General features: G+C 38.6%; 1 protein-coding gene across 1 annotated transcript; it reads left to right on the forward strand.

The window, feature by feature from the left end:
* Positions 1-4,923: 4,923 nt before the first annotated feature.
* Positions 4,924-22,118, forward strand: extl3 (exostosin-like glycosyltransferase 3). The gene is made up of 6 exons (XM_079475013.1): positions 4,924-5,164; positions 14,012-16,521; positions 16,993-17,120; positions 18,908-19,052; positions 19,273-19,401; positions 20,097-22,118. The coding sequence occupies exons 2-6, from the start codon at positions 14,380-14,382 to the stop codon at positions 20,304-20,306; spliced, it is 2,754 nt and encodes a 917-aa protein (XP_079331139.1). The 5' UTR covers positions 4,924-5,164; positions 14,012-14,379; the 3' UTR covers positions 20,307-22,118.
* Positions 22,119-23,287: the final 1,169 nt, after the last annotated feature.

Raw genomic sequence — 23,287 nt, forward strand, 5'->3', positions numbered from 1 at the left:
TTGTGTTTTGTAAAGAATTGTGTCATAAAATACATAAAAAAATACTTTAAAAAAACCTGTATATTCTATCCCCTGAAACTAAATCTACAACTCTCACCCTCACTTGCAATTAAATTAATAAATGTAATAAAATAACTGTAATAAATTTTGCATCATAATAAATAATGAAATTGTTTTCATGCAACGCATCCTGGTAATAAAGCACCAACTGCACTAACTTATCTACTGCACTGTAACTTTAATAACTGCATCTACTCATCTATTGCACTGTAACTTTAATAACTGCATTAACTCGTATTCTGCACTGTAACTTTAATAACTGCATTAACTCATCTACTGCCCTGTAACCTTATTAACTGCATTAACTCGTATTCTGCACTGTAACTTTAATAACCGCATTAACTCATCTACTGCCCTGTAACCTTATTAACTGCATTAACTCGTATTCTGCACTGTAACTTTAATAACCGCATTAACTAATCTACTGCACTGTAACCTTATTAACTGCATTAACTAGTATTCTGCACTGTAACTTTAATAACCGCATTAACTAATCTACTGCACTGTAACCTTATTAACTGCATTAACTCGTATTCTGCACTGTAACTTAATAACTGCATTAACTCATCTACTGCACTGTAACTCTATTAACTGCATCTACTCATCTATTGCACTGTAACTTCAATAACCGCATTAACTCATCTACTGCACTGTAACTCTATTAACTGCATCTACTCATCTATTGCACTGTAACTTCAATAACCGCATTAACTAATCTACTGTACTGTAACTCTATTAACTGCATCTACTCATCTATTTCATTGTAACTTCAATAACCGCATTGACTCATCTACTGCACTGTAACTTTAATAACTGCATTAACTCATCTATTGCACTGTAACTTTAATAACTGCATTAACTAATCTACTGCACTGTAACTCTATTAACTGCATCTACTCATCTATTTCACTGTAACTTCAATAACTGCATTAACAAATCAACTGCACTGTAACTCTATTAACTGCATCTACTCATCTATTTCACTGTAACTTCAATAACCGCATTAACTCATCTACTGCACTGTAACTCTATTAACTGCATCTACTCATCTATTTCACTGTAACTTCAATAACCGCATTAACTCATCTACTGCACTGTAACTCTATTAACTGCATCTACTCATCTATTGCACTGTAACTATTAACTGCATCTACTCATCTACTGCACTGTAACTTCAATAACTGCATTAACTAATCTTCTGCACGGTAACTTTATTAACTGCATCTACTCATCTATTGCACTGTAACTTTAATAACTGCATTAACTAATCTACTGCACTGTAACTTTAATAACCGCATTAACTCATCTACTGCACTGTAACTTTAATAACCGCATTAACTCATCTATTGCACTGTAACTTTAATAACCGCATTAACTCATCTACTGCACTGTAACTCTATTAACTGCATCTACTCATCTATTTCACTGTAACTTCAATAACCGCATTAACTCATCTTCTGCACTGTAACTCTATTAACTGCATCTACTCATCTATTGCACTGTAACTTCAATAACCGCATTAACTAATCTACTGTACTGTAACTCTATTAACTGCATTAACTAATCTACTGCACTGTAACTCTATTAACTGCATCTACTCATCTATTTCACTGTAACTTCAATAACTGCATTAACTAATCAACTGCACTGTAACTCTATTAACTGCATCTACTCATCTATTTCACTGTAACTTCAATAACCGCATTAACTCATCTACTGCACTGTAACTCTATTAACTGCATCTACTCATCTATTTCACTGTAACTTCAATAACCGCATTAACTCATCTACTGCACTGTAACTCTATTAACTGCATCTACTCATCTATTGCACTGTAACTTTAATAACCGCATTAACTCATCTACTGCACTGTAACTCTATTAACTGCATCTACTCATCTATTTCACTGTAACTTCAATAACTGCATTAACTCATCTACTGCACTGTAACTCTATTAACTGCATCTACTCATCTATTTCATTGTAACTTCAATAACTGCATTAACTAATCAACTGCACTGTAACTCTATTAACTGCATCTACTCATCTATTTCACTGTAACTTCAATAACCGCATTAACTCATCTACTGCACTGTAACTCTATTAACTGCATCTACTCATCTATTTCACTGTAACTTCAATAACCGCATTAACTCATCTACTGCACTGTAACTCTATTAACTGCATCTACTCATCTATTGCACTGTAACTTTAATGACCGCATTAACTCATCTACTGCACTGTAACTCTATTAACTGCATCTACTCATCTATTGCACTGTAACTTCAATAACTGCATTAACTCATCTACTGCACTGTAACTCTATTAACTGCATCTACTCATCTATTTCATTGTAACTTCAATAACTGCATTAACTAATCAACTGCACTGTAACTCTATTAACTGCATCTACTCATCTATTTCACTGTAACTTCAATAACCGCATTAACTCATCTACTGCACTGTAACTCTATTAACTGCATCTACTCATCTATTGCACTGTAACTTTAATAACTGCATTAACTAATCTACTGCACTGTAACTCTATTAACTGCATCTACTCATCTATTTCACTGTAACTTTAATAACTGCATTAACTAATCTACTGCACTGTAACTCTATTAACTGCATCTACTCATCTATTTCACTGTAACTTCAATAACTGCATTAACTAATCTACTGCACTGTAACTCTATTAACTGCATCTACTTATCTATTGCACTGTAACTTCAATAACTGCACTGATTTATCTACTGCACTGTAACTCTATTAACTGCATCTACTCATCTATTTCACTGTAACTTCAATAACTGCATTAACTAATCAACTGCACTGTAACTCTATTAACTGCATCTACTCATCTATTTCACTGTAACTTCAATAACCGCATTAACTCATCTACTGCACTGTAACTCTATTAACTGCATCTACTCATCTATTTCACTGTAACTTCAATAACCGCATTAACTCATCTACTGCACTGTAACTCTATTAACTGCATCTACTCATCTATTGCACTGTAACTTTAATAACCGCATTAACTCATCTACTGCACTGTAACTCTATTAACTGCATCTACTCATCTATTTCACTGTAACTTCAATAACTGCATTAACTAATCTACTGCACTGTAACTCTATTAACTGCATCTACTCATCTATTTCATTGTAACTTCAATAACTGCATTAACTAATCAACTGCACTGTAACTCTATTAACTGCATCTACTCATCTATTTCACTGTAACTTCAATAACCGCATTAACTCATCTACTGCACTGTAACTCTATTAACTGCATCTACTCATCTATTTCACTGTAACTTCAATAACCGCATTAACTCATCTACTGCACTGTAACTCTATTAACTGCATCTACTCATCTATTGCACTGTAACTTTAATGACCGCATTAACTCATCTACTGCACTGTAACTCTATTAACTGCATCTACTCATCTATTGCACTGTAACTTTAATAACTGCATTAACTCATCTACTGCACTGTAACTCTATTAACTGCATCTACTCATCTATTGCACTGTAACTTTAATAACCGCATTAACTAATCTACTGCACTGTAACTCTATTAACTGCATCTACTCATCTATTTCACTGTAACTTCAATAACTGCATTAACTAATCTACTGCACTGTAACTCTATTAACTGCATCTACTCATCTATTTCACTGTAACTTTAATAACTGCATTAACTAATCTACTGCACTGTAACTCTATTAACTGCATCTACTCATCTATTTCACTGTAACTTCAATAACTGCATTAACTAATCTACTGCACTGTAACTCTATTAACTGCATCTACTTATCTATTTCATTGTAACTTCAATAACTGCATTAACTAATCAACTGCACTGTAACTCTATTAACTGCATCTACTCATCTATTGCACTGTAACTTCAATAACTGCACTGATTTATCTACTGCACTGTAACTCTATTAACTGCATCTACTCATCTATTTCATTGTAACTTCAATAACTGCATTAACTAATCAACTGCACTGTAACTCTATTAACTGCATCTACTCATCTATTTCACTGTAACTTCAATAACTGCACTGATTTATCTACTGCACTGTAACTCTATTAACTGCATCTACTCATCTATTTCACTGTAACTTCAATAACTGCACTGATTTATCTACTGCACTGTAACTCTATTAACTGCATCTACTCATCTATTGCACTGTAACTTCAATAACTGCACTGATTTATCTACTGCACTGTAACTCTATTAACTGCATCTACTCATCTATTTCATTGTAACTTCAATAACTGCATTAACTAATCAACTGCACTGTAACTCTATTAACTGCATTAACTCGTATTCTGCACTGTAACTTAAACAACATGATTAACTCATCTATTGCACTGCAACTTTAATAGCTAATGCCTATAATTTATTCAAACTTAAGTCACTTAATTATCTGTTCATATCCACCTGTACATTAATGTTCATAGTTTAGCCATCTGTATATATTGTTCATAGTACTGGTCATATTTTCATAGACCATACCTACTGTAAAGTATTTTCCTAGTCCATGCCCACTGTATTGTGTTTTCCTAATATTGTATTCTGTATTTATTCACTGTATATCTAATTGCACTTCTGGTTAGACCTAAACTACATTTCGTTACACTGTACTTGTATATGTGTAATGACAATACATTTGAATCTAATCTAATCTAAAAAACCTAAAGGTCATTAAATGTATCAAACATTAAAAACTTAATGTGGATATTTTACTTTAGTGCAAATGAAATAAAATGTGACATATAATATTGTTTGTTAAACATTTTCCGCTATTAATTTTTTTTTAAAATAAACAAACGTCCTTGTTTTCCCCTCACGGCGGTAGATGGCAGCACGCGCACGTACCGAAACAGCGACAGCTCGTGTCCGCGCACCGAGTATTCTGTCACGCATGCGCGTTTGTGTGTAGGCTGCCTGCGGGAACGCGCACGCGTTTTGCTGCACCTCAGGTACGGAGCAGTCGTTTACCGGCCCGTTTCTCCGTTTCCGTCGCCGTGGACCGGCTGAAAGACGCGGTTTGTGAAGAATGGTGCGCACTTGATGGATTTATTCTGAGGTAAAATGTAACGGTCGTGTCTTTTGCTAACGGCTCTGTTAATTAGCAGCTGCTAACACCACATACAAATAGATGGAGGAAAATGTTCTGTTTTGTCACTAACGTCGCGTTTATTGCTCTGATTTTGTTGTAAGAATATCGACCTGTGATTATTAATAGAGGTTTTGACAGCGTTGTGTTTGATTTGTAGTTGTGTAGCAAGAAGTTGGCGATTTGAACGGCGCGTTAAACAAACCAGACGACGCAAACTGATGATCGATAATTTAGACACATTTCGGTCCGATCAATAATATCAGACGCACGCACTTGTATAGTAGGATATAAAATGTGATCTGATGTATAATAAGACGCATTCTGATTTTGTCAGGTCAAAAACATTAACGTCAGATCTAGGTACACTGTTTACCATGATCTGATCTACCGATCTGATCTATAATAGTAAAAACATTTAGATCTAATTCGATCAGTTATATCAGAATGTGATGAGGGTTACACATGCCTATTATTGACATTGTGACATTCTGAGAATATCAGAATATCATGAGATCAGATCACGTTAGTACTGCAAATGTCTCAATCTGATCAGATCATACCTTTTAATGTCTTTTTTACTGCCAGACTGCTGTCTGATGAAATGGAGAAGCAGACGTGTGTGTGTCTGTTGTTTGACACGCTGGTGACCAGTTGTGTGTTTGTGTAAATGATTTAGTGTTGCAGGACTGTAGTTTTAAATCTCATCCATCTGTGGAGGTTGTAACTCATCGCACATGTTATTTGTGAAAGGGAAAAGTGTGATTGTGTATTTCTTAGTGTCAATGGCCTGCTAATGGAAGACCATCAGGGGTCACTTAAACAAACACTACACCACCAAACCACGTCATTGCCCAGCAGCTGTCGTAGAAGTGTGAAGTCTTGATTTGCCTGCTTTATTTAGATATTGAGCTCCAAAATATAGCTCATGTGGAGATGTATTGTCTTGACATTCTCCTTCCAGAGAGCTTTTATACAAAAACCAAAATAAGAGCGTACGGTGTGAATCATCAATATCTTTGCTCTGGGTTTTTGAAAAGGTTCATTTTGTGATAGACAACTTTAGGTTTGATTTCATTGGGAACCGAACAAATTTGGCTGATTGTCTTTTTCTTGGACAGGGCTTGCTTGACATTAAGCATTGTCATGTGGTTGTAAATGTAAATATGTCATTCGCTTCAAAAATGTCTTGTCCAGAGATGAAAAAATATATATTTCATTTGAATTATAATATAATATAGTCAATATAACAGATTCTGATTTAGATTGATCAAGTTTGCTTCTAAGCATTTTAACTAGTGTCCGCTTTGGCCGTCTGAATTTGGTTATAGGCCTATTTCAGTGACTGCTATAAAACGTGTTTAGTGTTTAGGCTGTAAGTTAACTTTTATTGCACATAGCACTGGTGTTTGAGAGGTTTAAAGTTGGGTAGCACAGGCCAAACAGTACTAGCACAAGTATAAATCGTCGGTTGTCATCATTAAAACAAAATATGCATGTGCAGTTCATAATGAATAGGCAGGTAACAGACAAAATACATTAATGTTACATACGAATAATTTAGGGCCATATCATTTTTAGATGACCAAAATGTCTGTTTTTCCATTGTTATTATACGATAGTGGTATATTTGTCCACTTACATTACTGTAGTATACTATAGTATTTATTATAGTAACCTGCATGATATTATTAGATACTATAGTGTTTTTGAACTTTACTATATTATATAGTGTTTATCAATTAACTACAAGAGCACTACAATTTTCAATAGACAAAAAAGTACTATAGTGTACTATAGTATTTGCTAAGTGTTGAAGTTAACAGGACTTTTGACGGGTCTTCGGGAAGACGCTTGAGTTTTTGTGTGTTTGGCGATAGCTTCCCTCAAACGGTACAACACTCGTAAAATAAACTCTCAGAGCAATGAAGGTAATGTGTTTATATCCTCACACAGCGCAGACGCAGATCAATTCTCGACCATCACTCGTGTTGAATGTTAAACTGTGAACATAATTCACTCCACACCGGCCAGAGGACATTTAAATAACAAGATTCCACGTCCGCATCTAGTTAACGTAACGTTACATGGACCTTATAGCAGTGCGCTATTGATTATTATCACATACAAACAAGCACAACCACAACGCACTTCACACAAACATGCAGCTCTGTCTAATGCACATATTCTTATTATTCCACATATATGTCGCACTGTTCTTCAGTCGGATAAGTAAAATTCTCTCTCGCCCATACAAAACATTCAATTGTCACGGACAAGCCCTGTGGGTTAATGTGTGCTTGACTTAAAATCTGGCAGCTGCTCATTCAGTTGCATGTGGTTTGATCCCTCAACCCACATCATTAAACCTGATGATGCTCTGTTATCGGTCACTCAGCGACTGTACACGTTTTGGAGGATGGAGCTATTGATTTGGAAGTTTAGCCTTAAATAACCACGTCAGATTAGAGTAAAATACATGTAATGAAAGTCACATGTGTTGAAGGTACCATTTCATGTTGTTTTCAAGGTGGTGGTTTGTGAATTTCTTGCACTGCTGCTACTAGGGATGCAACGATATGTAAATTCTATAATTGTATTACCTATGATGGTAATAATTCTATAGAAGTGATGACTGATATATTTGCAGATAAACAGAATATGTTATCAGTGCAATATTGAATACCAATATGGCCGAAAAAATATATCTCTGTTACCAGAATAGTGACTAAAAAGGATTTGTATAGTAGTGTTTTCAAATAGGTTTAAAAACAGGTTTTGGTTGTATACAAAGGTCTGTCCCAGAACATTGCATGTTGGGATGTCTGGATGCTCAGACAGGACTGTTTCCCAAAAGCATTATATGTTCAAATTGATCGTAGCTTTTACAGCCGAAGATGGTTTCATACAGTGCTTTCTGCAATCACAATATTCTGATATTGAACCATATGGATAACATTTTTGGGGATATCAACTTTCACTTTGGATACTTTGAATACTGGGATTGAATGAGAACGTATGCCATTGAAAAGAAAAAATCTTTAGGATATGTTCTGCCTCAGATGGTCTTGTATGAGTTAAGTCTAATCTCAGTGGTTTTCTGTTATTTCACATGTGCTGGTAATACTAGTCTTTTATTATTTTGAGCATCATTCCTACATTGCGACATCATAATGCAGTAGTACCCCTCAGGGAAGGAATGAATGGCTCTGGCTCGACTCCCACTATCCAGTGCTGTCCGGTGGGGTAGGCTTGTGTAGAGGTCTGGTGTAAGGTATGTGGTCAGGGCCTGCTGGGTTTGTGGGGGGGATAACTCTTGTGATTTGGCTTATTTAGAACAGGCACTGTGGCAAGTGCGTTCAGTACTCATTGATCTGAAATCAATAGCTTAAGAAATTCTATAAGGGGTTGCTTGAATTGTCAACCTTAGTAAGACTGTGACTGAGAAGAGATGTGTTACCGCCATAATATGATGTATTCAACTCTTATGACTCACATTACACACTTATTTTTAGTTTCTTTATCAAATGAATATCATAGAGTTGTTTTTCTACTGAAAGCTCTTTTTCAGTTTCTAAGAAACTTGCGAGGAAAGCGGGTACTTGTCTGTTTTCGCCTCGTCGTATGATCTGCATTACTTAAGTCTGATTTGCCTCAAGGTCTGATGTATTATTTCAATCAGATCTTTTTATATGATCTGCTTTATCGGATCACACGAATGAGCCATTTGATCTACCGGACCTCAGTCTGATCTGATCTTAAAACACCTGATTAACCCCTAACTGTCAACTCCACAATTTAACTTTTTTTCTATACATTAATAAAAACACCTTTTGTCTTCTATATTGTCTGTCTTCCACTATTGGCTTTAGTTATATTTCTACTTGTAAACATGGCATTGTTGACATTGTACAGTCGACTGCACTTATTGTTGGCTCATTACCACAATGTTAAAGTCCTGGTGAACCGGAAGTGGCAATCGTTTTTTCTTCCATTTCTTTTACACATTTCCGAGAAATAGTAATGGCTTTTATTTTTCTCTTTGATTTGATTGGATGTGTCAAAACAGCCTTTGCATTTTGAAATGGAACTGGCATTAGACTGACAGTTGAAGGGGAGGAGTTAACGGATGCTCCGCTCAAGCTGTCGAACATACGTCATTTAAGATGGATAGTCACTACAGGACGGAAGTGCATTTTTAGGTTTTAACTGAAGATTATGACGGCACACGAATTTGAAAAAGAAAATGACCCACATTGATAAACATTTAACAATAAACGCTGTAATATTTCATGAAAAATAGCTAATGTAATTTTTTTTCACTGGGACTTTAAAATGCTTTAGATAAAAGCATCTGCTCGAGGAGTTCATGTAAATCTGCCATTTCTGAGACGGTTCGCTCTCTTTAGAGTCTGGTTTAAAGGTGTCAGGTGTTGCTGAATCAACTAGCTTCTGTTTTCATTCCTAAAGTTAACGTTTTCCCTTCACATCTTTTCTCTTGGAAGTGGAAATGAGAAAACCAACAGTGTGTGCAGTCACGTCGAATTAAAGTGCTAATTATAGGCAGCGCAGCTCCAGACCCGCGCAGGGCCGCAGCCCAGCTCAAAGCTAATGGATGTGTAAATGAAAAGCGTAACATCTCACCGGCAGTCCATCACAGTCATAATAGAAGCATTCAGGACGGGTGTCGGTACCATAACATCAGGTGATCATGTTTTACTACCTTAGATATTGAAGGGATACAGACGGGAGGAGGTTTGTGTTTTTCCTCAGAGGCCACAAACACATTGTGCTTTTTCTCCTGGGTGATATCGAACTTCTCTTTCTTTCTAAAGGCGTATCAGAAGAGTCTCACAGCGTGCACTAGTGATGTTATCTTATTCATATTATTAGTGTTCATATGTAGGGTTAGATGTTAAAATTCAAAGGACCGATATTGTTGTTTGCATTGAAGTAGGAATATGATTTCAGAAAAGCAAATATACATTTATATTTGTAATGTTTGTCTGTATAGGAAAGCATTAAGGTGATCCTGTGTGTGACTTCTCATGGAGACCATTAAACATGCCTGTAGGCAACAAGAACATGTCCTGAATATAATTAGACTAGAGCCGAGTTCTGCTTCATGACTGAAAAGTGAAAGGCATGCTGGAACCGGAATACACACATCATCTTTATATCACATCTTTCGCTTACTGAAGCCGTCGTTTTACGATTTAAATTTATGATTTCAGGAAATCATGAAGCCGTTGTGACTTTGTAAAACACAGCAGACATCACATGCATTTAATAGCAAAATAGGTTTCTTATCTATTTATTTGCTTATATTACGTATGCAATTTACCTTTGCATGCTATTCAGTTGTTAAAGAAGTCTAGTTATTATAGGTGACGGGCACTGTTTACATTGTGTAGTTACAAGTTGTTTGTGAAATTTACACAATTAAAAGGTTCTGTATTTTGACTTTAACTGCCATGCATCCTGATTCCTTCCCTTCATCATGAGTACCACCTCTTTATAAACACCATCATTTTGTTGGACTTACAGACCTGTGTAATACTAATGTGGCCTTTTTTCGATAATATTCATGCACCGTGGCAGTTTAAAGTCTCTCCATCAGAATAAAATGTGGTAAAAAAATACCGCCATGTACCGGAAACAGGAATAAATCTGGAAAATACCGTTATATAAATTTATGGGCACACCGCCCAGCATTAATGTGTGTGTATTTTAGACTTGTATTGTCTTTGTATACTGTGCTAGGCTTTAATGGACTAGTTTGATGCACTTATGTATTTTGCTGCCTATGTTGTTATAATTGCTTCCAATGTTTCCTCATCTGTAAGTCGCTTTGGATAAAAGCGTCTGCTAAATGACTAAATGTAAATGTATTGTCCACAAGTCCATGCTCATCAGTTTTAGTGCACAGTGAAAGTATGCAAAGTATGCAGCCAAACTCATCATTCAATCTGTCTTACCGTGTTCAGGCAATGCTTGTAAGACTGTTTGGATGTCTGCACTGAAGCACAGGAGACAAGTTATCCGAAGAAAACCACAGCGTTCCTATGACCGTCTGTGTATAGACTGCAGGGCTGGTTGCACCAGCTGTGCGTAACTTACAACTTAGCCTAGTTTACATCGGCTCAAAGTTACAAATTACGCACTACTTAATATTTTTAAGTAGCACAATTCAATTTCGATGAAGCGTAAACTAAGTATTAATGGAAGCCTCCTGTCAGGAGTAAGTGCTCTAGACTCATTTTTCCCACTGGTAGCACCAACTTTCAATTTGGTCGCATTCTTGGTCGTTACTGAGCCTCAAGTGTGCACTTTACGTTCTCATTTAAGAAGGAACTTACAAATGGCTGGTGCAACCCAACTCTTCTGTGCAGGATCTGGTTTTTCGATATGTAGTATTGGATATCTGTATTGTATCAAAGTAATGAAACACTTTCATAAAGTAGTTTTGGACGATTTTATTACATCGTTTGGCATTCTTCATTTGGTACTGAAATCAGCTGTTGACATTTTTCTATATAGACATCATGGTGTCTCACCTCGAACAGAAATGCATCTGAAGTAATTCAGTAAGACAGGTTGCGTTACCTCAATGAATGCTTTGGACCGGTTTGACTCATTTCACTGTGATCTGGGGTTTTGTTTCTGGTGATCATCAGAGCGAACCTCCTGCCAAATTGTTCTGGTCCGACATCCCAAAGAGCGGCCCAACATCTTGTAGAACATGCATCAGGCTAAATGTCTGTACTGTTTTACTTGTGTACTAATAAAAAAATGATTTTATAATAGCAGAAAAGAAAAGAAAATGGGAAGGATATCTAAAATCCAGAAGTACCTTCTGTTTCTGTCTGATAAATCTGAATTACTGTATTAGAATGCAAAACACGTTTCGGCTTTTTGTGAATACGCCTGTCCTTGGATTTTACACTGAACTCATGGAATGTTGGTCACGGTATCAGCAGGAGATGTCAGGGCGGCTGTAAATATGCTCTCACTGATAATAAGAGATCCATCATTCTGGTTTTGTTGTTACTCTGCTGAGCAAATTCTTCTATTGACAAATCTGGTTAAATATTGACTATCCAGCAGCAGTGGAAAGATTGTTCACGACACAACGTAAAGAATAAAACTTAACAAGAGAAGTCACGTCTCGTTCATTCTTGTGGTGAACTGATTTTAAATGATCCAGCTGTGTCGTATGACAGACATGTTCCTTGAACTTTGTGGTTAGTTTCGTTTCAAAACGTCTCGAATGTCACATTGTGTGTAATAACGAGTAAGTCTGCATGTTCGCCAGTGGCGATATCTCTAAAATGTACATCGCAAATAAATATCTTTGTAAAGGCGACCGTTTTAGTCGCAGTCTGGAGCCCTGCCTAATGACCTTGGGATGTGCACACCTGTTCGATTCTGTGTGTTATGTGTTCTTTAATGTTTGAAAGAGCAGTTGCTTGAAATCCGACAGTCAATCCCATAGATGCGTGTATGCTTATAAAAAAAACATTTATGGTGGTCTAATCTCAGAAGAAATTAATCTTCCTAAATCAGCAACAGAGTCAAAATCTCAACCTTTCCCAGCATGCTGTATAATGTTAACGACACAAAGCCTTTGTTTTTTCTAGTTTACGTTCCTTCCCGTTTTAGTACATCAACATTTCACAGACGTTTGCCGATACGCTGTATTCAACCTTCTGAATATCAATCCCAAAGATGAGATGTTAGCATGAATAATTATGGAAGTAAGCTAAAGAAAATTAAAACATCACCTTGAACAATGATCCACATGAGGCCTTTTATGAGCCCTAATTTCCCTCTTGGTACCAACATCTGTCTTTCATCACTTCAGCATATGTCTGGAGATCTAGAGTAATGAAACATGTTCTTCCTTCTCATACTCTGAGTCTTGTTCTCAGGTCAAGGCATGTGAAAGGACAGTTACCTAAAACTATTCCTGTAAGGATGGATATTATGCGGCTTTGCTCATTCTCAGTTTATCTAATGTAACATTTGAAAGCACTATAAAGAGATTATAGCTTTGCTGTCATGGATTTATTGATATAAGTTCGTGAGGCTGTGTGTTATTATGCGCCTCTTCCACGTTGCAGGATCCGTGATGATGTCGGAATCTGTTCTATTAAAGAGAAAATGATCCAGCCCTTGTATCCTCTCATACAGAGATAATAAAGCTGTCTGAAATCTTCATTGGCTTTCACTGATGGCTGCTCTGATAAATCTAGTGCAGACCCTCACTAGAGGCCATTCACTTGGGTTTTTTCCGTATACAGGCCTTATGTAGTGTTTGCCCTGTGCGTTTGCTTTGGAACAGCTGCTGAGGCTTGTAGCTTGCTGTCAACGTACCAGATTAAATGTGCAGTGAATTGAACAAGCCTGTGAGGTCATTCTCGACTCAGGCACGGAGAATCTCTCAGATGGGTGTGAACTGTTTTTTGAGGCTGTGTGTGTGTGTGTGTGCATGATAAGATTTCTGAGAAATGCCAGATGCGAATAGAGCGCTGAATGTAATATCGCAAAGTTAATTTGATGTGGCTTGTCTGGTCTGCATGACAATGTTAGCTATGCTTTGTAGTTGCAAAGCTATAAAACAATTTTGTCAACTCGGCTTCTTTGTCTTTAAAAAGTGAAATCGTTTCAAATGTTCTTAAAAAGATCAAGACTGGAACAAGAAACTTGTCATTTCAGGATGGATGGATAGGTAGAAGTAAACTTTAATGCTAAATTTAGGGCACGCTTATTCATACGACTTATATAAAAACTAACCCGTCACTTTCTGTTTTTCAGGTTTTCATTTTTAAAATCAGCTGGATGGAGCGCATCATTTCATGGAGTTTACCGCACGCCGTAGCCAGCGATGGAAGACTGACCCATGTGTGACACCACAAAGAAACATGCCGATCAGCCATGCTTCCCTCGCTAAACTCATGCCAGGATGCTCAATCTTGGATTCTTTCTCTTCTCTTGGATAGTTTGAACATCAAGGTACATGAATACAACCACAAAGACGGATGATATTGTGATGTTGGGAAAAAGATGAAACAAGGACTCATACGTTAAGAAGACAAACACAAGGTACATATGCATTATGGCAGCTGAATCACCTCAGCGGCTGCAGTCACATATCTGGTTCAGAGGAGAGTGACGGTTGAACGATGCAGCGAGGTGCAAGCATCGCGGGGAACGGTGGTCAGCCATGGGTCCTGCGGCGAGTGCGGCTTACCTGGCTCAGTTTTATGCTCTTTTTCATTTTAGTCTTTTTCCCTCTCATTGCACATTACTACCTCACCACGATCGATGAAGCAGGCGGGCCAGATAAACGCATTTTCGGGCCGCGACCCGGAGGAGAGTTGTGTGAAGCGAAGCACGTGCAAGACCTTTGCCGTATACGGGAATCCGTCAGCGAGGAGCTTCTTCAGCTGGAGGCCAAACGGCAGGAGCTCAACGGCGAGATAGCCAGACTTAACCTACGCATTGAGGCGTGCAAACGTAGTATAGACAGTGCCAAACAGGACCTGCTGCAACTTAAAAATGTCATAAGCCAGACCGAACACTCTTATAAAGAACTCATGGCACAAAACCAGCCCAAACTCTCTTTGCCAGTTAGACTTTTACCCGACAAGGATGATCCTGGGTTTCCTCCTCCAAAATCAGCCCAGAGTTGTCGCTTGCACACTTGCTTTGATTATGCCAGATGCCCTCTTACATCTGGCTTTCCTGTATATGTTTATGACATGGGATCGTATCTGTGGGGTGAGAAGCTGGACCCGCTTGTTAAGCAAGCTTTCGCATCAGCCGTCAAGAGCAGCGTGTATGTGACCGATAATCCAAATATTGCTTGTTTGTATGTAGTGCTGGTCGGGGAGATACAAGAGGCGCCCTCCTCTTCACCTCCTTTACCCTCAGATCTCGAAAAGCAGCTCAAAGCGTTGCCATACTGGAGGATGGATGGACATAACCACTTGCTCGTCCACCTGTCGAGAAAGTCTCTGACGCAGAACTTCCTGTACAATGTGAGCACAGGACGGGCGGCGGTGGCACAGTCCACATTTTTCGAGCAACAGTACAGAGAGGGTTTCGACATGGTGGTGTCTCCACTGGTCCACGCCCTGTCTGAACCGAACTTCCTGGAGGTGCCTCCACAAGTGCCAGTAAAGAGGAAGTATCTCTTCACGTTTCAGGGAGAAAAGGTGGAGTCTTTGAGAAGCAGCTTGCTTGAATCTCCACCGCAGTCCTTTGAAGAGGAAATGGAAGGGGATCCGCCAGCCGACTACGACGATCGTATTATCGGCACCCTTAAAGCTGTACAGGACAGTCACCTGGACCAGGTTCTCATGGAATTTACGTGCAAGAATCAAGCCAAGCCAAGTTTACCAACCGAGTGGGCGTTGTGCGGAGAGCGTGAGGATCGTTTGGAGGTACTGAAAGTGTCTACTTTCGCTTTGGTGATATCTGCAGGTGACGGGAAGCTGGTGGCTTCGGCCGGCTGTAGCGTAAGACTGTTTGAGGCTTTGGAAGTTGGGGCAATACCTGTTGTTCTCGGTGACCACTCAAAGTTACCCTACAATGACCTCATCAGCTGGAGCGAGGCTGTTATTATGGTACCCAAGCCACGCATTACAGAGCTCCACTTTCTCTTACGTAGCATATCAGACAACGACCTACTGGCTATGCGACGCCAGGGTCGATTTCTTTGGGAGACGTACTTCTCCACTTCAGAGAGCATCTTCAACACTATCCTGGCTAGCGTGAGGACCAGCATTCAGATACCGGCAGCACCCATACGTGAGGAACCGGCTCAAGAGATTCCTCACAAAGCTGGAAAGTTGGCAGGAACCGATGCCAACATGGCGGATAACGGCGACCTTGATCTAGGACCCGTTGAAGTTGAGCCCCCGTACGCATCGCCACGCTTCTTACGCAATTTCACGTACACTGCTGCCGACGTGTACCGCACTTGGAATCGTGCACCGGGACCTTTCCATCTATTCCCACATACTCCCCTTGACCCTGTACTTCCTTCAGAAGCCAAGTTTCTGGGGTCAGGGACTGGTTTCCGTCCTATCGGTGGAGGTTCAGGAGGATCTGGGAAAGAGTTTCAGGCGGCTCTCGGAGGTAATGTACCGCGGGAACAGTTCACTGTGGTTATGCTTACCTATGAACGGGAGGAGGTTCTTATGAACTCACTGGAGAGACTGAATGGACTTCCTTATCTCAATAAAGTGGTGGTCGTGTGGAATTCCCCTAAACCACCTTCAGATGACCTCCTATGGCCAGACATTGGGCTTCCCATCATGGTAAGAATCTGGGGTGGGATTTTGTTATTTGGACCAGTAAGCAACCGTCTAATAAGCACTAAGGATGCTTTTTAGTTTCTTGAGTACGTAATATATCCCTGCACCGATGTGTTCTTTTGCGGTAGATTTGGTCTGATTTGTTTGTGTGAAGCGTTGTGTTCAGGTCTCTAGGGTGGCAGGCAACATTAGTTTTGTTGATATTAAAGGAAACAGAGCTGTATTAAGCCTGCAGTGAGGGTAGACTTTGTAATAAAAGCCCAAGTAGAATGCTGAAGCACTCCAAGTTTCATAGCGTCTTTTAAAGTTTCTTCTCTGAGATGTAGTTGTAGTGCAGCTTTGCAATTGAGGGTCTTAAAAAATGGTCTTTAATGAATGCTGCTCGGCATTTTTGGGGTTACATTAGGTAGTGTATCTTAATATTGTGTTCACAATGTGGCACGTCGAGTCAGCAGATGATCTTTCTCTTCGCAGGTGGTACGAACAGAGAAGAACAGCTTAAACAATCGCTTTCTTCCCTGGGATGCAGTCGAGACCGAGGCTATACTGTCTATCGATGATGATGCTCATCTTCGACATGATGAAATCATGTTTGGGTTCAGGTGAGAGTTTTGGGACATCACAGCGGAATGTGAGCAATATCAAATTTTTACAGGATATTCAAAGTGATTCTTAGGCACTTTTTATTGATTTACTATGCCTGCTAAAGTGTCCAGTTTTTTAACATAAGAATCTAAAATGTAATTTAATTTCGCTTTACCTTATTCCAAGATATTTTTTGAAGATTTTGACCATTCTTTTCTTATAATACAATGACTTTGCATGTTTGAAAAGAGTAAATGGGCTTTTATGAAGCAACAGATGTGTAATATTTCTTTTGGAAAGTCAGCGTAAGCTGATCTGTTATTCTCGGTTAATTTTTAATATGATCCAAAGAAATAAATATGTGATTTTTTTTCTGATAACGTGAATGCCACAGTGTCTGTGGTTTGACATTGTCTGGGTCATGTGATGCAGACAGCTGTTAAATTCATTTGTTAGCTTGAGGAATGTAAAGCATGTGATGTGATAAAGAATGTGTGTCGTGTTGTGTTCTCTGTGTTTATGTGCAGGTTCAGACAGAGAGATGAGCAGATTTCATCTCTCTTCAGCTTCTTAGCTTTGAGTTACTGACTGAAACGCTGTTTTCTGGCCAGATGCTTTGGAATAATACAGTGCCATATAAATATGGAAGACTTCTGACCGTCTTCTCTGTATTGTTGTTATAGATCCCTTTATCGAGTCATTTTTGCATTTAAACTTCAACTTACGTTCTGTTGAAGTTGATGAAACATCAAATGTGTTTTACCAAAGTCCGTTTATGGAAGTCGTGCCACTCGGCGGCCATGTTTGCAATGCCTCTAGGCAGCTATTTACGCCAGTCTGCAGTCCTATCCACTTGAACGGGGGAAGGCAGATGTTTCAAAAATCACTATTAAAAAGCATGTTTTCGATCAATAATTAAACATGACACGAACTGTATAATAACTTTGGTTTGCTAAACTTTAAAACTTAAAAAAGAAATTCGCTCAAAATCACCTTTTTCGATGTCGCCTCATCTACTGTGTCTGCGCACAGGCTGGCAAGCGCTTGTCGAGAGCCCCGCCCAAGAGAATCGTCAGTCTTTACTAAATTGACGATTGGCTCGTTTTACTGGAAGGCGGGACTTCCTTCGCTAGATATTGAGCCTTACATTCCTCGCCATTCCTTGTAATGGCAATCGCGCATCTTGTTAATATTAATATCTTTGCACTTTAAAAAATAATTCATGACATCTGTTGGCACAACTTAATTTAATGCATTGGTGCATGTCAAAAATTCAAATGCTTGGTATAATTAAAAACTTTGATAAGTTGTGCTGACTTAATAATGTTGATAATAACTTTAGCTTAATATTGTGTGTAATTTTAACCTAAAAATTTACTCAAAAGGCATCTCATTGGAGATGCTACAGGCAGATTCAGCTCTTGCTTTTACTTGTTATTGAGAAATTTGTAAATTGAGTGTTTATGCAACCTGAAAAATAATCTGTCCGACCCAATATAGTTTGTTGGATGAGCTTAATTTTGCTAGAAGTTGTCACAACTCAAAAATATTGATGCATACAAATGTTTTTTGTTGCGTATACACAATGTTTTTTGGAGTGTGGTTTCACTGTCATTCAGTGGAAAATGTTAAAGGAGGTTGATGCCCTTTATAGTCTCTGTAGTACAAATACCCCAATACTCTCTGTGATGCTGTAAATGAAGTACTCTGGTTTAGGCAAACATGTAAAGGAGTAAATCAAGCTTATTCTGCTAATGGTGTTATGAGATTATTCCAGTGTTGATGGTCTCATCTTTATTGTCAGGGTGTGGCGGGAGGCCAGAGACCGGATCGTGGGATTTCCGGGAAGATTTCATGCCTGGGATGTAAACCATCAGTCTTGGCTCTACAATTCCAACTACTCGTGCGAGCTCTCCATGGTCCTGACGGGAGCCGCCTTCTTTCATAAGGTGAAGCTGAACGTTTGACAATTTGACATCATGATCAAACACAGACACATATGTTTTAAAGCAAATGTAGTTTTATTCAGATAACATTTGCTAATCACAAGTGTGCGTTTGTATTGTGTTTGTTTATGGATAAGCATACAGCACAGCGTGTTTCGTACTCCGACACATTAAATCTCTTCTTGTGTTGAGTGTGTATTAAAGTTTATCATTGTGTCTGCAGTATTACGCGTACCTTTATTCATACGTCATGCCTCAGGCCATTCGTGATATGGTGGACGAGTACATCAACTGTGAGGACATCGCCATGAACTTCCTCGTGTCACATATAACACGCAAACCCCCCATCAAGGTCAGTGTCTTCATTTCAATGGTTTATTTTGCATATCGTCGCTGTCCTTCTGAAACATTACACTTTTCAAGGAAATGGAAAAAACACTGAACTTTATTCACTGATTTGACTGTGTTGACAAGCGCCTATAGGTTAGATATTTGAAAAACCCAGTGACTTACAGTATAATAATGATTTGTGATGATTAGTTATGAAATATGGCATGTTTTGTGAACCCACCAGTTGTTGTACATATCTTAACCTACAATTATAGTCTCTTCCCACACATTTTTTTGTAATCGAGGTCGACTGTATGAGCTGGATACCCGATTAATGGATGGAAAAATCACTAGAATACTCGATCAGTAAAAGAATCGATAGCTGCAGCCCTAGTTCACACACACTTGATATTGTCTCAGTGGGTTAGACACATCTCAGGCAGATTGAAGATGTTATTAATATGAAGTTATGATCAAGACTGTCATACTTCGATTGAGGAATGGTTTAAAGGAGTAGTTCACCAAAGCTGGTCACAAAACCCCCGTTGTTCATTACTTGTGTGACGTTTCTCTGTGGGACATTTTGAACAGAATACTCATTGTGTTTATTGAATGGAAAGAGCAGCTCATCTTTCTTACAGAACTCGAGTTGTGCTCCACAGAAGTCGTTCGCATCAGTTTAGAGTCCATGACTGAATTGTGTTTTCATCTCATCAGGTGACGTCCCGCTGGACCTTCCGCTGTCCCGGCTGTCCGCAGGCTCTGTCACACGACGACTCTCACTTTCACGAGCGTCACAAGTGCATCAACTTCTTCGTGAAAGTCTACGGATACATGCCGCTGTTATACACTCAGTTCCGTGTGGACTCTGTGCTCTTCAAGACACGACTGCCACACGACAAGACTAAGTGTTTTAAATTCATATAGCACATGACAAACAAGCACATCTCTCTGGGAATGTGAAGGGAATAATAGCTTTTTTTGTAAATATGGGAGGATTTTACTTTGAATTTGTCTTCCTTGAAGAAAGGGAGAACGATTACAGGCTGAGAAGCATTTTTAACTCGTGCGGGATTTGTTAGCAACCACTACAGACTTGATTTGCACCACTCGACCGGGACAGTTCTGCGTCAAACTAATGTTACGATCATGTTACACTGACAAAACAAACAAACTGAGACTCTGTGACGACGTATCTGAGAAGTATCATGATTTTAGACTTTTTTTGCTTATACACACTCATGTATGAAACGCACTGATGTTTTTTTTTACTCGTGTGTGTGTGTTGTTGTGTAGTGTGAGTGTGACCACAGGTCACTAGCCCCAGTGAAGTCGCTGTTGATCGTCAGATTAGGAATAGCACAAGAATAAACCGGTTCATTTGTGTGAACAGGAGGATTTAAACAGATCTGCATAGGAATAGCACCAAATCAAACTCTTGAATGTCTTCATGTCGTATAAGGAAATCAAATGTTCCTCATGTTACCCGTTGCAGAGTAATCAACTAATGCATCGTGACGTCTGGCTCACGTGCGCCAATCTTGAAGGAGGTTGTGTGATTTCTGACACAAGCGGCAGGATCGTATTTTACCTTAATCAAAAAGTTCAAATCATATGTTGCATTTAGAAACTGAAATCTGTTTGAGCAACACTGAGATTGTGTTGCATTGATTTATAATTGTTTCATTACACGAGCACATTTCCTCACCGGCTCCTGTTATTGCTTCTCAAATCTAACCATTGCTCTAATACCATAAACTGTAATTGCTGTTTATTAAAAATATCTATCAGCATGAATCGGATTCAGTTCATCAAATGCGATCATAATGAATACTTATAATGAACTGTACTTCGTGTTTTATTTCCAGATTACAGCGATGGCATTTCATGGGGAAATGTGCTTGTCATGAAGTTAATGTCGGTGTGCAGAAAATCTCAATGGTCCTAAAACATTCTGTTTCTTCAAGCGATGTATAATGCGTTTGACTCTAATGGTTAAACATCCGAGTCTTGATGAGTCGGCTTGTGACACTAAGATGATTTGAAGAGCAGATTTCAGAAACTCTTCCAGTTTTGAGAGCGATGACGCTTACTTATATTTTATCGGGTCACTTCTGCCACGTGGATTTCATCCTGGAGATATCCGTACTGAAATACATGTTATAATATTCAGCTGTTTTTCATTGGTTCATTCACAATGTTTTTTTCTGACCCTTAACAGGTACGTAAGATAATGACATCGCAGTTGTACATGTACATGTGTTTTTAAACACTTTAATGTGACTCTGAACCGCTCGGTGAAGAGGAACATGAATTATTGAAGATGGTTTTGTAATGAGTGTGTATAAACCTTTTGAGCAATCTGGATCCAGGCCATGATGTTTTTATTTGTTGCATGGCCTTTGGGATGGGAGCATCAAATAGCAGTAGTTAAGTGGTATTAAATGCCAGCAGATGTTCTTCAAGCACACCAATAAGCCAGCCATCAGCTTTCATTCTGGAGAACATCTCCATCAGTCCAGCGTCAGTATGTTCTCGCATCACAAATCCATTTTAGTACCAAGAGTCATTTTTGTTGTCAAATAAATGTAGTTCTTAAATACTGTTGTGGCTGTTTTTATGATGCTAAAGTTTGATCCATTTTTGGGTCGTGCCAGGTGGCTTTATTTTGTCAATAAAATCTTCAAAGCTGCAGTCTGTAACTTTAGCCCATCTTTGATTAAAGTCCCAGTGAAACTAAAAAAGACAATGCCTATTTTTACGTGAAATATTGCAGTGTTTATTGTAAATAGCATATCAATGCGGGATTCTCTTTTTTTTATTCTTGCGCCCTCATAATCTTGAGTTAAAATCTGAAAATGCACTTCCTGTAATGACTATCCATCTTAAATGGCGTATGCTAGACAGCTCGGGCGGAGCATCCATCACACACAGCTGGTCTCTTTTGCCTCGGGCGGGTCCGCACTTCAGCCGTGGTGTTTTCAATAGGTGTCAAACATCCAGAAACGCTGCGGTGTGTAATGAAAGACCAGACACAAACCTGCATTTCTACGACATGATGAGAGACTTCAAACCAGCCCAACGTGAAATTAAACCACCTCCTCCTGAAACTCAGCATGTGCTGGAATATTACGTTTAGTTCATGTTGACTAGCTAAACAAATACATTTATATTTAATGAAAATGTAGGAAGCACTCATATGACTGCAGAACTTGCATTTCCCACAGAATCCCACCCGACAGCTCTCATAAATCATTAAGCTTTCCCTTGTGAATTGGTACACACTTTCAAAAATTGATTTATAACTTATTTTTGTTCACTTTAAAGTCGGCATGAAATTAAAAATGATCATTCAATTTGTTTTACACAGTGGTGAAGTATTCATTATAAATTATTTATCCGTGTACATCTTTTTTTTAAATCCATTTGCACTTGTAATCTTTAATCAAAACGTTAAGCTCCTCCTCCTGTCAAGACAACATCACTTCTGGCCCCAAGGAATGGCGTGAGGGTGAACAGATTTAAGATCTTTCACCTTTTTTAACGATCATTTGTCGGGGGATGAAATCAAGTCCCGCCCCACATTTATTTCTCATTTAAGAAGTTGTTTAACTCATAGACATCATAAATATATCCCTGCGTCCCAATTCGCCAACTTATACTATGCCCTAATAGTAGGTACTTTTGAGTGCATGACAAAAGAGATTGCAAACACTGGTACATACTAACAGGAAGCGGAAGTGGTAGTTGTTGCCTATACAACATTGTGGCCAATAACTGTCACACACATCAAAATACAGCTCTTATTTTCATTAAGGTATGTACATTATATCCTATGTTATGTTTACTGTTTACTTGCATTTGTTCATTCAGTGACGCATCAGTAATATAATGTATTAATGCCTACT

Source organism: Barbatula barbatula (genome assembly GCF_947034865.1).
Source record: "Barbatula barbatula genome assembly, chromosome: 15".
Classification (NCBI taxonomy): Eukaryota; Metazoa; Chordata; class Actinopteri; order Cypriniformes; family Nemacheilidae; genus Barbatula; species Barbatula barbatula.